Source organism: Teleopsis dalmanni, chromosome 1 (assembly GCF_002237135.1).
Source record: "Teleopsis dalmanni isolate 2A chromosome 1, ASM223713v2, whole genome shotgun sequence".
Taxonomy (NCBI): Eukaryota; Metazoa; Arthropoda; class Insecta; order Diptera; family Diopsidae; genus Teleopsis; species Teleopsis dalmanni.
Genome location: NC_051846.1, coordinates 94,115,687 through 94,131,961, shown reverse-complemented (window position 1 = coordinate 94,131,961; position 16,275 = coordinate 94,115,687). Strand labels below are relative to the sequence as shown.

The 16,275-nt window shown below is 35.9% G+C and overlaps 2 protein-coding genes across 2 annotated transcripts; both read right to left on the bottom strand.

Annotated features, from left to right (window-relative positions):
- Positions 1-3,895: 3,895 nt before the first annotated feature.
- LOC119688650 lies at positions 3,896-10,961 on the bottom strand. Its single transcript, XM_038103323.1, has 4 exons — positions 8,563-10,961; positions 6,213-8,498; positions 4,043-4,394; positions 3,896-3,970 (listed from the first exon to the last, which is right to left on the bottom strand). The coding sequence occupies exons 1-4, from the start codon at positions 10,959-10,961 to the stop codon at positions 3,896-3,898; spliced, it is 5,112 nt and encodes a 1,703-aa protein (XP_037959251.1).
- A 3,837-nt stretch (positions 10,962-14,798) lies between these two features.
- LOC119688642 lies at positions 14,799-15,869 on the bottom strand. The gene has a single exon (XM_038103315.1). The coding sequence runs from the start codon at positions 15,867-15,869 to the stop codon at positions 14,799-14,801; it is 1,071 nt and encodes a 356-aa protein (XP_037959243.1).
- Between the last annotated feature and the right edge of the window lie 406 nt (positions 15,870-16,275).

Sequence of the window (16,275 nt, the reverse complement as noted above, 5' to 3'; positions counted from 1 at the left end):
ATGCTTGATGTAACCGTCAACATCTCAAAAAATTTGGAGGATCTCTCCTCCGTCAGCACCTCTCCCGCATGATCGCTGTAGAAATCACATGTAAAGCTCGCCCCGAATTTCTTGATTTAATTTGTCCACTAGGAAATCAATGCTAATATTGATTTTGGGTTGCTGCTCACATGCAGTGTTTATGGAAGTGTAGTGGATATTTTTTTAAATTCTTTCGAGTTTTACATACCTGTCATATTGTTAGCGAGAAATTTTCATTTTCTATGAAATGTGCCTTTTAACAATTTAATTTTAACAATTTAACAATTTAATAATAATAATAATTATATATATCCAAAAATGTTTCGGAGCAATGCACAATACAGTGTCAGTGTTTATTTTTAAAGTGTTTCTTTTTACAACTTCCTTTCCGCATACAATAACATATTTGCATGGTGAATTTATTGTTCCACATAGGCACCAAAATTGAAAGACGTGAAAGTAATTCAGCGAGCACATTGTAGTAAAAAAACATTTGAGTCGACTCGAAGGATTTATGTTTTGTACATATAGTGTTCGTTTGGAACTAATCACTGCGCTCTTTTACATCAAACTTCACTTATATGCCAAACTTAATTATTCTCGCGTTTTTAACGATTTGATATAAACATGGTGAGTTCATCATTAGATTTCATTCTCGCCATGGCATAACATAAGTCATATCTGCTAATATCAGTACTCGGGTCCTGCCAAATTTGGAGCTCGGACTCAGCGCACCTTATTCAACTGACCCATAGACGTTCTTGACTTTTATGTTCGCACAATTTATGGGAGTTTTGTTACTTTGCTGTGAAAACAAATTTAAAACAGACAAACAAATAGATAAATACATAGAGATATAGATATAAGTATCTATATAAGAAAATTCATTAGGTATAGGTGATTAGAGGAGTGACATGAAACATTTATTGCAATGGAAAAAATGTGATTCCAATCCTGTTCGACGAGTACCTTTTCAAATTTAAGAAACCATAAGTCACATAAAAGTTTGTTTGGTTGTTATAGAACAATGTTATATTGTTGCATTGCTTGGAAACGAAGTGAAATTTGGTGAAGTGAAATAAAAAAAAAATTAGAAAAATTATATCCAATTTATAGATTTTTTTTGTAGTTATTAAGATGAAATGAAGTTAAAGTATAAAAATTATATCTGGTTTATAGGTTTAGACTGTATGAGTATTAATAAATAACGGTACGATATCTTTTTTGTTTGATGTTAGCGGTGGTAATTAGAAAGCCAAGAGCCCCACGACAAAACTGGCGAGTATATCGGTCTACCCACCGTGCCATGCTAGGTATTTAGGACCACTCTAACAATAACATCAAGGCTGACACAACAAATATTCAGCGATTGAACCAATTCATAAACTTGTTAAAAAAAAAGTACAGACCTCCTTCGAGCGAAAAGAATACTGTTGAGCAGTGTTTTTGGACGTATATCAAGTATTGATCGCGTATGCCACCAAAGTCACGTTCTATTGCCTTTACACCTTTTAAATTAAGATATGTGTATTTTTATACAGAATATTTTAGATTAAAAAACAATATGCAAAACAATATTGAAAAGTTCATATTGCAAGTTAAACAATTTGTTGCTCATGAGTTGTTATTTAAAAAATGTGACCGCACCTTGTCTATGTAAGAAATAACAGCACCTTGTTTACATAAATTATTGAATTTGTATTAATTGTCACAAATAAAAAATAAGTTAGTCTTAAGATATATTTACGTTATCTAATAAACTTATAAAAACATAATTAATCGTGGACTAATTTCGGCACATAATTCCTACAACATAATAATGTTGTATAGACACAGCTATACAGTCCGTAGACGCAACTGGTTTTTGAAGCACATGACGGAACGGATGTGCTTCCTGGACAACGATTTAGTGTACGGAACTAATAGACTGCATGTGACCTGGCAGGAACGTCATTCTGTGACCTCAGTAGGTAGAAGTGACATTCTACGGAAATGGCTCCTGGGCTAATGGCGGTCCGGTCTCCGTACCATTAAAACACTGACAGGTCTTGGGAAATGCTCTTTTTATCGTCACCGTTAAGTTGGTGATGCTGAAAAAGGTTTTTACCTTTTTCAGGTTCTAAAAATCAATGAAAAATTTTACAAATATGGCGTTCAGTAAACCGCATATATTTTAATAAATGGTAACACTTTAGGAACTCAAAATGTAAAAACGTAAATTCCGGTCTTCCGAATCGTGAAGTGCATGTGTGCAATGCAGCGTACATCTAAATAATATAATATTTATCGTTAACCTAATACTAATTGCATTATAAACATTTAATTTACTTAAATAGTATTTCAAAATAAAAGCAAATCAGTTGAAAAATTACAAAGTTATAATACATAATGTATGATAATTTAGGTTATAAGGAATATCAAATATTGTTTACTTTATTTTCTAAGTTGTGTAATTTGCTATTATTTTTTACATTAGAGGTATTTATACTTTCTCATAAAACATTGAATTTTTTACTTACGTGTACTTTATACAACTTACAATGATACTTACTTCACCATAAAAGCAACTTAATACCATATTTGTAAACAAAACACACATAAAAATGTTTAGACTGTGGAAGAGAGAAAAATCTACTATGGGTCCCAGTGTGTGGTTGACCACACGGCATTTTTCAGGAAAACTACTTTTTTAAAAAAAATTTAATTTTGCAGGCAATATTTTTAACTTAAAATAAGACCTTTCTGAAAATTTCATCATAAAATTCCAAGTTTGAACTTATTTGGTACTTAATGGGTAAATAAAACTTCTCCTAATAAATTTAAAGTTCGAAGTTCATCAAAGATTTGCAGATCTACATTGGCTCCTTGGTAAAAATTCCAGACTGTCAATAGATAACAAACCACTAATTTACAAAACTGTTATTGTTCCGATTTGGAAATGTAGATATTGAAATATGGGGAATCACCTGCAAGACTAATATTAATACTATCGAAAGGCGGCAATCAAAAATTCTGCGAACGATAGACCTGAATATCCGTACTATACGTAAAACAATTCAAAAAAAGCAGTGTTAACCACTTATCTAAACTGCTGCATCACACAAATTTAGAAATGAGAAAGACTCCCTGCATTGGAGCTAGGGTACAAAAAACGTCTAAAACGTACACTTCTAATCTACTTAAATATTAAGTATTAAAGTAAGTTGAATTCTTTACTTCACAAAAAAAAAAAATTCATTTATGTATAATAATTTGTTATTATTGGTGTCACCTTTCATTTTTTTGACTGATCTTTAAACAAAATATCATGTTTCAAGAACTTTCATAATTGCTCTAAAATGTTTATCTTCTAGCAGCACTTTACAATTTGATATTTTAAAGCGCCTTCCATCATCATGCATGCTGCTCTGCTGAGAGACATGTCTCATTTTAGTTCCGGATCTGTGCTCTAATTCATATTCAGTTCCTAAAAAAACTGACCCATCTCTATACTCTTAGCGGCATGTCGTGCTTCTTCATCGTCATAGTAAATGCATTCCGTCACAACTGTTTAAATTTAATGCCCAAATCGTAAGTTCTCCACTTCTTGAATGCTTTTATAATGGCTAGGACTTCTAATTCATACGAATGGAATTTTTGTTGAGCTTGTGTTTTGAGATTCAAAAACTGAACAGGGTGAATTCGATTGTCATTCTGGTCTCTTTGTAAAAGAACAGTATCGTAACCGTACATTGGAGCGTCGGTATTAATTTCTGTAAAAGCACTTGGATCAAACAGTTTTAAAACAGGAGCAGTTATTTAAGTATTCTTCAACTGCTGGAAAGCTAAAAGTTCGTGTTCATAAAATTTAAATGATTTTTTGCTCCAACCAGCTTTAAGTTTGTTGTTCTACTAATTTTTGATCTGCAATTGATATACGTCTTGGCCTTAGGAAAACTTCTACTTCATCCTTTAGTATTAATTTCATTTCAATAGGGATTTTAGTTGATTTTTCAGGTTTATAACTTTTAATAATTTTTACTATCTGCTTGTTATATTCATTCTCTATGCCGGTTAAATCGTACTCACAATTATTGTCAAACAATTCTGAAGCAATTGCAAATATACATTTAAAATCTTCCATATCGTCAACATTCATATTGTGTGACTGTTTTAAATTAGCATTTTGTTCAGGGTTTTCGATTGTTTTACGCTCTTTATTCATTATTCTGTTGCTGTTGCCATTCAAATGATTTTTATTTTTATCTTGTGTATTTATCTTCTGAATTTTTTTATCAATACTCTTATCGTGAGAGTTCTGTGCATGTTTGTTATTACCATAATTCATTGATGAATTTTTCATAGATTTGTAGGCTTTCATTTTGACCTTTAATCTTAAATATACACTGTTTAGTATAAAATAGATTTATTTATCTAGATTAATTGGACTTTCCATTTCTATTAAATTGTACAAGTAACGCCGAAGGGATTCATTCGGCTTCTCAGCCGTTAATTTCAAAAATTCATTCTTTTCCATTTCCATTTTTATTTTAATTTAATTTTTCATTCATTTAATGCCAATTACATGTGTTTCTAAGCGTCTGATTTGCTACATTAATTTTGTCGCTTTGTTTTTTTTATATACCACGACCATGAGCTTCATTTGTTTTTAATTTGTAATTGTTTTTATAGAGGTTTTTTAAACAGTAGTGAACTACAACAACAAAAATTTTATTTTTTATGTTATTTTAATTAATTGTATTTTTGGCTGACCATATAGCTGTTTCGATTATTGCCAAATACTCATCATCAGTGGTCTTGGAAATAATTCTTGTATTTATTTATTCGTAAATAATTTTTTTTGAAATTGCAAGTACTAGGAATTCGGGTCCTGCCATATGTGAAGCTCTGAATCAGCGCATCTTAACCAACTGATCCAAAGCCGTACTTGACTTTTTATGTTCGCATATTTTTCTGAAGTTTTGTTACTTCTTGCTATGAAAGTTTTTTTTTTATTATTTTTGTAATTATTTTATGAATATTTGCATTTTGTCTTTCTAAATTTATTATTTCTGAACTCGCTATTGTTAATGCTATACGAGCAAAGTATAAAATAATAAATAAATTCGAGCATGCAAACGTTCTGGTTGATATCCTCATTCTTGAATTAACAGCAAAGTTGGAATATATCTTTCTTCAAAAAATGAATATTAAAAGAACATATTTTTTTTAGAAAATGCTAAAATTAAAAAAATTAATATGAAATTTACAATAATTATAAATAAATTGTTATAATTTTTAAATTTATTAATTAAATTTCATTGATATAAGTGCACATACTTATATCAATGAAAGGGAAAGTGCACATAAAAAATCAATTCATAATATATACTGTTAATGAATTAACACCTAAGGAAATGAATTGACAGCACTTAAACTGTAACTCTTTAATTGAAAGTTGAATTTTCAGCACTTGAACTGAAACTCTGGAAATGAAAGTGAGAGATCGAATATTGGTTTCAATCTGAATTTTATTAAATTAAATTTTTCCTTAAATACTAAATTATTACAAATTATTACAATAACAATATCTAAATTTTATTCTTTTCCTTTACCGTCTTCTTGCCCAAAGTGCAAGCTCAGCATATGTTATGCAACCAAATTCTTTGTTGTGTCTAGCAACCAAGAATTAATGCCAATGCACTGGCCTTGATATATGTTACATATTCAAAGTTCAGTGCCACTGCACTTAACAAAAAATATAATGCAAATATTCAAGTTCAGTGCCACTGCATTTTACCAAATTAAATAATGCAAAGGAAAGTCAAAGTTTGGATATTGCTAACATCAGCATATATGTTCAAATTTTACAAATATTGTACAATAATAACAATAGTAATAATAATAATATTTTACAATAATAATAATAATAATATTTTACAATAACAATAATGTGTGAACATGCTGCCCGCCTTGAATTGACAACATCAATTCTAATTATTGGAAGCTGCAAGTCAACATGCTGTATCCTCGGTCATCTGCTGATGTCGTGGCATCGGTATTGGAGGTGTTTGATAGGTGATTTTTTTTCAGTCATTTTTCCAAAGGTTGGATCTTCTAATTTATCGTCTTCAGGAAATAATGGAGCTAATCTATGCACCGGTCTTTTAAATACTCCCTTTTTTGTTTGAATGTCACAAACTCTCACTAACCCATCTTCGCCTTTGTAAACTTTGATGATGCGTCCCAAAGGCCATTGCAGAACTGGGACATTGTCTTCTTTAAGGATTACCATCGTATTGGTCTGTATGTTGGTGATGGGACCCTTCCACTTGTGGCGCTGTTGCAATTCGCTTAGATACTCCTTAGTCCAGCGCTGCCAAAAACTGTGTTTTAGCTCTGATACCAGTTGCCAGCGTTTAAGTAATTTTTCTTTAGAGTCACGTGCATGCACATCAACGCTTGAAGTGATTTCTTCACCTATTAAAAAATGACCTGGAGTTATTGCGTTCAAATCGTTTGCATCTGATGAGCTAGGAATAAGGGGTCGCGAGTTCAACACTGCTTCAACTTCAATAACGACAGTTTCAAGCTCTTCATATGTAAGTGATGCTGTTGAAACATTTTTGACCAGCAAATATTTGGCAGATTTTACTGCTGCCTCCCATAACCCGCCGAAGTGTGGTGACCTTGGTGGAATGAAGTGAAATTCTATGCCTTTCGTACTGCACATTCCTGCAATTGATTCCTTCGCTCGATCAGCGTAGATGACGTCAGTAAGTTCCTGCAACTTGTTTTTCGCTCCAACGAAGTTGGTCGCATTGTCGCAGTATAACGTTTTACAGCGTCCTCGTCTTGCTATGAAGCGTTTTAATGCTCCAATGAATGCATCTGTGGTCAGATCAGTCACAAGTTCTAAGTGTACGGCCTTGGTTGCAAAACAGCAAAAGACAGCGATATACGCCTTTTGTGGACGCTTGCCTCTTGTTTTGTAATGAACCCATATTGGGCCACAATAATCAACTCCAGTGCTGAGAAATGGTCGAGCTGGTTGCACACGGTGTCCAGGTAAAATCATTTGATGAATGGCATCAAATTGCAGTTTTGAAGAGCTTAGCCGTCCACCAACACGTATTACCCCTTCTTCATCTACGAACGGAGTTAGAGAACTGAGGTTATGAGTTTTTGGCACAAATTCGTCCTTAACTAGCATTTTCCTTAGATCAGAAAAATCGGAGGCCTGGATTTGACGTATTATTATCTTAAGTGCTACGTCGAGCTCCATCGGTGAAAGCTGCATGGTCTCTGGTCTTGATTCTTTTGGTTTCCGTGCGTTTTTTGTGAAACAAAGTACATATCCAACAACTTTTTGGACATGTGTAAATAAATTTCTTGAATGAATCGAATAGACCCATGCATGCTCATTAGTAGGTTGTTGTGTTGATAAAGCAAGCACCACCGTGTTATCTTCAACAATTAATTCCCTTTTGAAGGGAGCTGGCCACAGCGGCTTTGGCTGATATAAAAATAGTGGACCATATAACCACATGCAGCAAGATGAAAATTCCCGCGATTTAAGCCCTCTTGACAGGATATCTGCCGGATTTTGTTTTGACGGGACGTGACGCCATTGTTCTGGAATTGTTAACCGAAGGATTTTTACAATTCGGTAGGCAACGTAAACGGGTAATTTGCCTGGATGATTGTTTATCCAGGAAAGCACAATTTGTGAATCTGTCCAAAAGTAAGTTGCTTTGTCTTGATAGCTTAAATCAAGTTTAACTCTTGCCATGAGTTCTGCTGCTAGCAACGCTGCACACAATTCTAGTCGTGGAATTGTTTGAGATTTTATGGGTGCTACACGAGATCTGGAGCATAGTAGATTAAGTTTTATCGTTTTATCCTTTTGTACTGTTCTAATGTATACTGCTGCACCATAAGCCTTTTCTGAGGCGTCACAAAAACCGTGCAGCTCAACATGGCTGTAGCCTTGACTGCTGAATACGTGCCTCACAACTGTTGCATTGTCCAACAAGGCCAGATCTTCTCTATACGATGTCCATTGTTTACGTATTTCTGACGGAAGATCATCATCCCAATCGAGTTTTAGCTGCCATGCTCCTTGCAACAAGATTTTACCGGTGACCAAGATTGGACCAATAAGACCCAAAGGGTCATATATGTGTGCCAAATCGGAGCTCATAGATCGTTTTGTTGTGTGACTATGGTCTCGAATGTTAACCTTGATACGAAATGAATCTGACTTTGGTAACCATAAAAGACCCAGCGTCTTTGTGAATTGGGTTTCCTTGGAATCAAAATTGAGATTTACTTCTTGATCTTCTGGAGCGATTCCATGTAAAAGTTTTGGGTTGTTTGCACACCATTGTTTTAGTTTGATTCCAGCCTTGTCTAGAATTGTTATTAATTGTTGTTGAATTAGTAACGCTTCGTTGATGGTATCAGCTCCTATTAGACCGTCGTCAACATAAAAATCCCTTTTTAAAGATGTGGCGCCATACAAATAATTTCCTTGATATTCATCCGCCAATTTTGTTAGACAAAATTGCTGCTCTTGTGCCATAAGTAACTGTGTTCAACTGATAATAATTAAGTGGTTCTGTGGGATTTTCTCGCCACATTATGAGTTGCAGATTTCGATCATCTTTGTTAACCCATATTTGACGGTACATTTTTTCCACATCAGTTTTTAAAACATATTTGTGCATTCTAAATCTGAGCAAAATCGAAAACAGTTCGTCTTGAACTTTTGGACCATTAAACATTATGTCATTTAGTGATGGCCCTGATAATTTGTGTACTGATGCGTCAAATACAACTCGCAGTTTTGATGTTGAGCTGTCTGGACGTAGCACACAGTGGTGAGGGATGAAATATTGGGGAGATACTATTTCGCTACCGCTGAATTTTGTCATGTGTCCCAATGCTTCATATTCCCTCATAAATGAAACATATTGATTCTTTAGATCAGGATTTTGAATGAAACGGCGCTCGATTGTCTTGAACCTCTCGTAAGCGATTCCTTTTGTATCTGGTAACACTGATGGATGATTCTTTAGTGGGAGTTTCACAACAAATCTGCCATCACTTCCTCGAAAAGTGTGTTGCAAAAAATGTGACTCACAACGCAATTCGTCTTCTGTGAGTTCCGAAGTTGAATCTGGAATTTCTTCTGATTCCCAGAATTTCAATATAGATTCTTCTAGTTCCTTAGTAGTGCACATGCCACAAGTTGCCGTGCTTGAATTTAAAGTTTCAACATTGCCAGCTACAACCCATCCAAAAATAGAATTCTGAAGTGTTGGAAGACTACCTGCTAGTTTTATTTGACCTTCACTAAGTAACTTGAAAAAGATCTCTGCTCCTAACAGGCAATCTATTCGGCCAGGTTTGTTAAAATCTGGATCAGCGAGAGTTAATTCCTTTGGAATATCCCAGGATTCGATATTTAAATAGTGCATTGGCTGATCTGAAACGATTTTTGGTATGATATGTGCATCCATCTCTGCTACAAATTCGTTCAACGTTGATTGTACTCGGATTATTGTTTGATGACGTATTTTTGATTCATTTGCGCCTACGCCTTCCATACTCATAAGCGTTGGCCTAGGCTTGCAGCCCAATTTTTTTGACAGGCGGTTTGTTATGAGATTGATTTGAGAGCCAGAGTCCAATACTGCTCTGCATTCAATTTGTCTTCCGTTTGATGCCAGCAATCTTATTCTGGCCGTCCCTAATAGGACATAATTAGATTCCTTATTGGTATTGTTTGTTAAAAGGGTTATTTTATTTGATGATTGGTTTGAAACTGAAGCTTGACCTGTTTGTTGAGGCGTTGAGTTATTTCCTTGAAGAACAGTACCTTTTGTGTATTGATTCCCCTTTGGATTATGCATCAAAGTGTTATGTTTTTTAGAACACTTAGTGCAGTGCCTGGAATTACACTCATCAGCTCGATGACTAATCCTGAGGCAGTTCACACACAAATTGAACTCCTTAACCCAATTCCATCGTTGTGATAGATTAGCCGTCTCGAATTTTTTGCAAGCGTAGACCATGTGACCGTCTTTGTTGCAAATTGGACAGGTTTTACTTAAACCAAATTTTGTAGCTGAAGCACATGTTCGAGTGAATGATGAATCTCCTTTTCCCCTAGCCTCAAGTGATTGAAATCTATGTTCCAAAAATTTTAGCAATTCATCAATGGTTATTAAACTTTTGTTGTCTGTTAGCCCTTGTTCGAAAGCTGTTAGAGTTTCTGCATCCAGCTTGCGCAGCAATAGATGTACCAGGATAACATCCCAATGTTCGACTGGAACTCCTTGAGCCTTGAGACCATGTATGCATTCCTTGCTTACATCGTGTAGAGATTTTAATGCTGGTGCCGACTCCCTTTTAATGGAGGATTGTCCCATTAATTTATTTAGGAGTGTTGTAACCAGAAGTCGTTTATTTTCATAACGGCTTGTAAGTAAAGTCCAGGCTATATTGTAATTTTCTCCTACTACTGGAAGATGTCTAATTAGCCCCTTTGGCTCGTTATCCAATGATGTAGTCAGATAATGCATTTTTTTTTTGCTGTCACTGATGTCCGTGTTGTGGACCAATTCCATATACAAGTCCTTGAATTCCACCCACCGCATACAGTTTCCATCAAATTTTGGTAGTGATATTCTTGGTAGAGGCAATTCGCAATCTGTCTGTCTTGAGTTGCGAATTGTCTGATTATTATGCAAATGTTGTTGTAGTTCGATCATGGCAGCTCCTGCCTTTTCCTCGAGTTCATAAAACATTTCCAGTGTGTAGTCCTCAATGATGCTTTCGTCGGTAGTATCCCATAACGTTGTATTATTTGCCGTTAAATCGACCATATATCCTTCAAGACTGGCTGCCTTTATAGAATAGTATGTAGATGGTTGTTCAACTTGCCTGTTGACCATGATTCCTTCTATCGTTCTTTCAATTACACGTATGAGTGCCTTCTGATTTCGGAGTAGTTTCCGAATGTTTCAATCATTTATCTGTTTGTTTTGCTCAATTGTTGTGCCATTGCTTGCTGAAGATGATTTTTCTAGGTCTATTGCTTCAATTTCTAGAACCTTGTTGTAATCGACAATCATTTTAAGAATACTCTGATACTCTTTGTTCACCAAGTATTCATGGTCGTCAACCTTGTCCACTGAAGCCATGATTTCCTGATGATTTTCATGATATTCGTCACCCAACCTTTGCAATTCTTGAATCTTGTCTGTATAGAATTGAGAAGTTTTGCGAGGTTTTCCAGCTTTTTTGCAATTACCAATAAATTGTTTGATTTTGTCGCCCAATGCCTTTTGGCGATCCACTAGCGAACTGAAACCCATTATCCAGTTAGTTGATTTGTTGATTAACAGCCAATTTCACACCTTGTGAAACTAAAGTTGTTTTATTTGTCCTCTGTTGATGCTGACACCAAAGCCTGTATTGATGTGATCGTAGGACACCTTTATGTCAAATTCGTGTTCTTTATCCTCTTTTGATGCTGACACCAAAGCCTCTGTTGATGTGATCGTAGGACACCTTTAGGTCAAATTCGTGTTGAATTATCAAGCGATTCACCTGATAATCACGTCGGGGTCACCAAATTAAATGTTAATGAATTAACACCTAAGGAAATGAATTGACAGCATTTAAACTGTAACTCTTTAATTGAAAGTTGAGTTTTCAGCACTTGAACTGAAACTCTGGAAATGAAAGTGAGAGATCGAATATTGGTTTCAATCTGAATTTTATTAAATTAAATTTTTCCTTAAATACTAAATTATTACAAATTATTACAATAACAATATCTAAATTTTATTCTTTTCCTTTACCGTCTTCTTGCCCAAAGTGCAAGCTCAGCATATATTATGCAACCAAATTCTTTGTTGTGTCTAGCAACCAAGAATTAATGCCAATGCACTGGCCTTGATATATGTTACATATTCAAAGTTCAGTGCCACTGCACTTAACAAAAAATATAATGCAAATATTCAAGTTCAGTGCCACTGCATTTTACCAAATTAAATAATGCAAAGGAAAGTCAAAGTTTGGATATTGCTAACATCAGCATATATGTTCAAATTTTACAAATATTGTACAATAATAACAATAGTAATAATAATAATATTTTACAATAATAATAATAATAATATTTTACAATAACAATAATGTGTGAACATGCTGCCCGCCTTGAATTGACAACATCAATTCTAATTATTGGAAGCTGCAAGTCAACATGCTGTATCCTCGGTCATCTGCTGATGTCGTGGCATCGGTATTGGAGGTGTTTGATAGGTGATTTTTTTTCAGTCATTTTTCCAAAGGTTGGATCTTCTAATTTATCGTCTTCAGGAAATAATGGAGCTAATCTATGCACCGGTCTTTTAAATACTCCCTTTTTTGTTTGAATGTCACAAACTCTCACTAAACCATCTTCGCCTTTGTAAACTTTGATGATGCGTCCTAAAGGCCATTGCAGAACTGGGACATTGTCTTCTTTAAGGATTACCATCGTATTGGTCTGTATGTTGGTGATGGGACCCTTCCACTTGTGGCGCTGTTGCAATTCGCTTAGATACTCCTTAGTCCAGCGCTGCCAAAAACTGTGTTTTAGCTCTGATACCAGTTGCCAGCGTTTAAGTAATTTTTCTTTAGAGTCACGTGCATGCACATCAACGCTTGAAGTGATTTCTTCACCTATTAAAAAATGACCTGGAGTGATTGCGTTCAAATCGTTTGCATCTGATGAGCTAGGAATAAGGGGTCGCGAGTTCAACACTGCTTCAACTTCAATAACGACAGTTTCAAGCTCTTCATATGTAAGTGATGCTGTTGAAACATTTTTGACCAGCAAATATTTGGCAGATTTTACTGCTGCCTCCCATAACCCGCCGAAGTGTGGTGACCTTGGTGGAATGAAGTGAAATTCTATGCCTTTCGTACTGCACATTCCTGCAATTGATTCTCTCGCTCGATCAGCGTAGATGACGTCAGTAAGTTCCTGCAACTTGTTTTTCGCTCCAACGAAGTTGGTCGCATTGTCGCAGTATAACGTTTTACAGCGTCCTCGTCTTGCTATGAAGCGTTTTAATGCTCCAATGAATGCATCTGTGGTCAGATCAGTCACAAGTTCTAAGTGTACGGCCTTGGTTGCAAAACAGCAAAAGACAGCGATATACGCCTTTTGTGGACGCTTGCCTCTTGTTTTGTAATGAACCCATATTGGGCCACAATAATCAACTCCAGTGCTGAGAAATGGTCGAGCTGGTTGCACACGGTGTCCAGGTAAAATCATTTGATGAATGGCATCAAATTGCAGTTTTGAAGAGCTTAGCCGTCCACCAACACGTATTACCCCTTCTTCATCTACGAACGGAGTTAGAGAACTGAGGTTATGAGTTTTTGGCACAAATTCGTCCTTAACTAGCATTTTCCTTAGATCAGAAAAATCGGAGGCCTGGATTTGACGTATTATTATCTTAAGTGCTACGTCGAGCTCCATCGGTGAAAGCTGCATGGTCTCTGGTCTTGATTCTTTTGGTTTCCGTGCGTTTTTTGTGAAACGAAGTACATATCCAACAACTTTTTGGACATGTGTAAATAAATTTCTTGAATGAATCGAATAGACCCATGCATGCTCATTAGTAGGTTGTTGTGTTGATAAAGCAAGCACCACCGTGTTATCTTCAACAATTAATTCCCTTTTGAAGGGAGCTGGCCACAGCGGCTTTGGCTGATATAAAAATAGTGGACCATATAACCACATGCAGCAAGATGAAAATTCCCGCGATTTAAGCCCTCTTGACAGGATATCTGCCGGATTTTGTTTTGACGGGACGTGACGCCATTGTTCTGGAATTGTTAACCGAAGGATTTTTACAATTCGGTAGGCAACGTAAACGGGTAATTTGCCTGGATGATTGTTTATCCAGGAAAGCACAATTTGTGAATCTGTCCAAAAGTAAGTTGCTTTGTCTTGATAGCTTAAATCAAGTTTAACTCTTGCCATGAGTTCTGCTGCTAGCAACGCTGCACACAATTCTAGTCGTGGAATTGTTTGAGATTTTATGGGTGCTACACGAGATCTGGAGCATAGTAGATTAAGTTTTATCGTTTTATCCTTTTGTACTGTTCTAATGTATACTGCTGCACCATAAGCCTTTTCTGAGGCGTCACAAAAACCGTGCAGCTCAACATGGCTGTAGCCTTGACTGCTGAATACGTGCCTCACAACTGTTGCATTGTCCAACAAGGCCAGATCTTCTCTATACGATGTCCATTGTTTACGTATTTCTGACGGAAGATCATCATCCCAATCTAGTTTTAGCTGCCATGCTCCTTGCAACAAGATTTTACCGGTGACCAAGATTGGACCAATAAGACCCAAAGGGTCATATATGTGTGCCAAATCGGAGCTCATAGATCGTTTTGTTGTGTGACTATGGTCTCGAATGTTAACCTTGATACGAAATGAATCTGACTTTGGTAACCATAAAAGACCCAGCGTCTTTGTGAATTGGGTTTCCTTGGAATCAAAATTGAGATTTACTTCTTGATCTTCTGGAGCGATTCCATGTAAAAGTTTTGGGTTGTTTGCACACCATTGTTTTAGTTTGATTCCAGCCTTGTCTAGAATTGTTATTAATTGTTGTTGAATTAGTAACGCTTCGTTGATGGTATCAGCTCCTATTAGACCGTCGTCAACATAAAAATCCCTTTTTAAAGATGTGGCGCCATACAAATAATTTCCTTGATATTCATCCGCCAATTTTGTTAGACAAAATTGCTGCTCTTGTGCCATAAGTAACTGTGTTCAACTGATAATAATTAAGTGGTTCTGTGGGATTTTCTCGCCACATTATGAGTTGCAGATTTCGATCATCTTTGTTAACCCATATTTGACGGTACATTTTTTCCACATCAGTTTTTAAAACATATTTGTGCATTCTAAATCTGAGCAAAATCGAAAACAGTTCGTCTTGAACTTTTGGACCATTAAACATTATGTCATTTAGTGATGGCCCTGATAATTTGTGTACTGATGCGTCAAATACAACTCGCAGTTTTGATGTTGAGCTGTCTGGACGTAGCACACAGTGGTGAGGGATGAAATATTGGGGAGATACTATTTCGCTACCGCTGAATTTTGTCATGTGTCCCAATGCGTCATATTCCCTCATAAATGAAACATATTGATTCTTTAGATCAGGATTTTGAATGAAACGGCGCTCGATTGTCTTGAACCTCTCGTAAGCGATTCCTTTTGTATCTGGTAACACTGATGGATGATTCTTTGGTGGGAGTTTCACAACAAATCTGCCATCACTTCCTCGAAAAGTGTGTTGCAAAAAATGTGACTCACAACGCAATTCGTCTTCTGTGAGTTCCGAAGTTGAATCTGGAATTTCTTCTGATTCCCAGAATTTCAATATAGATTCTTCTAGTTCCTTAGTAGTGCACATGCCACAAGTTGCCGTGCTTGAATTTAAAGTTTCAACATTGCCAGCTACAACCCATCCAAAAATAGAATTCTGAAGTGTTGGAAGACTACCTGCTAGTTTTATTTGACCTTCACTAAGTAACTTGAAAAAGATCTCTGCTCCTAACAGGCAATCTATTCGGCCAGGTTTGTTAAAATCTGGATCAGCGAGAGTTAATTCCTTTGGAATATCCCAGGATTCGATATTTAAATAGTGCATTGGCTGATCTGAAACGATTTTTGGTATGATATGTGCATCCATCTCTGCTACAAATTCGTTCAACGTTGATTGTACTCGGATTATTGTTTGATGACGTATTTTTGATTCATTTGCGCCTACGCCTTCCATACTCATAAGCGTTGGCCTAGGCTTGCAGCCCAATTTTTTTGACAGGCGGTTTGTTATGAGATTGATTTGAGAGCCAGAGTCCAATACTGCTCTGCATTCAATTTGTCTTCCATTTGATGCCAGCAATCTTATTCTGGCCGTCCCTAATAAGACATAATTAGATTCCTGTTTGGTATTGTTTGTTAAAAGAGTTATTTTATTTGATGATTGGTTTGAAACTGAAGCTTGACCTGTTTGTTGAGGCGTCGAGTTATTTCCTTGAAGAACAGTACCTTTTGTGTATTGATTCCCCTTTGGATTATGCATCAAAGTGTTATGTTTTTTAGAACACTTAGTGCAGTGCCTGGATTTACACTCATCAGCTCGATGACCAATCCTGAGGCAGTTCACACACAAATTGAACTCC

Excerpts from the sequence above, each read along its gene's own strand:
- LOC119688642 (XM_038103315.1), bottom strand. The coding sequence starts at position 15,869 with ATGGAAGGCGTAGGCGCAAATGAATCAAAAATACGTCATCAAACAATA.
- LOC119688650 (XM_038103323.1), bottom strand. The coding sequence starts at position 10,961 with ATGGTCAACAGGCAAGTTGAACAACCATCTACATACTATTCTATAAAG. Across the intron at positions 8,499-8,562 it reads GGCACAAGAGCAGCAATTTT|GGATTTTTATGTTGACGACG; the intron begins GTCTAACAAAAT and ends ATCTTTAAAAAG. Across the intron at positions 4,395-6,212 it reads GTTTACAAAGGCGAAGATGG|ATTAAAGGTCAAAATGAAAG; the intron begins GTTAGTGAGAGT and ends TGTATATTTAAG.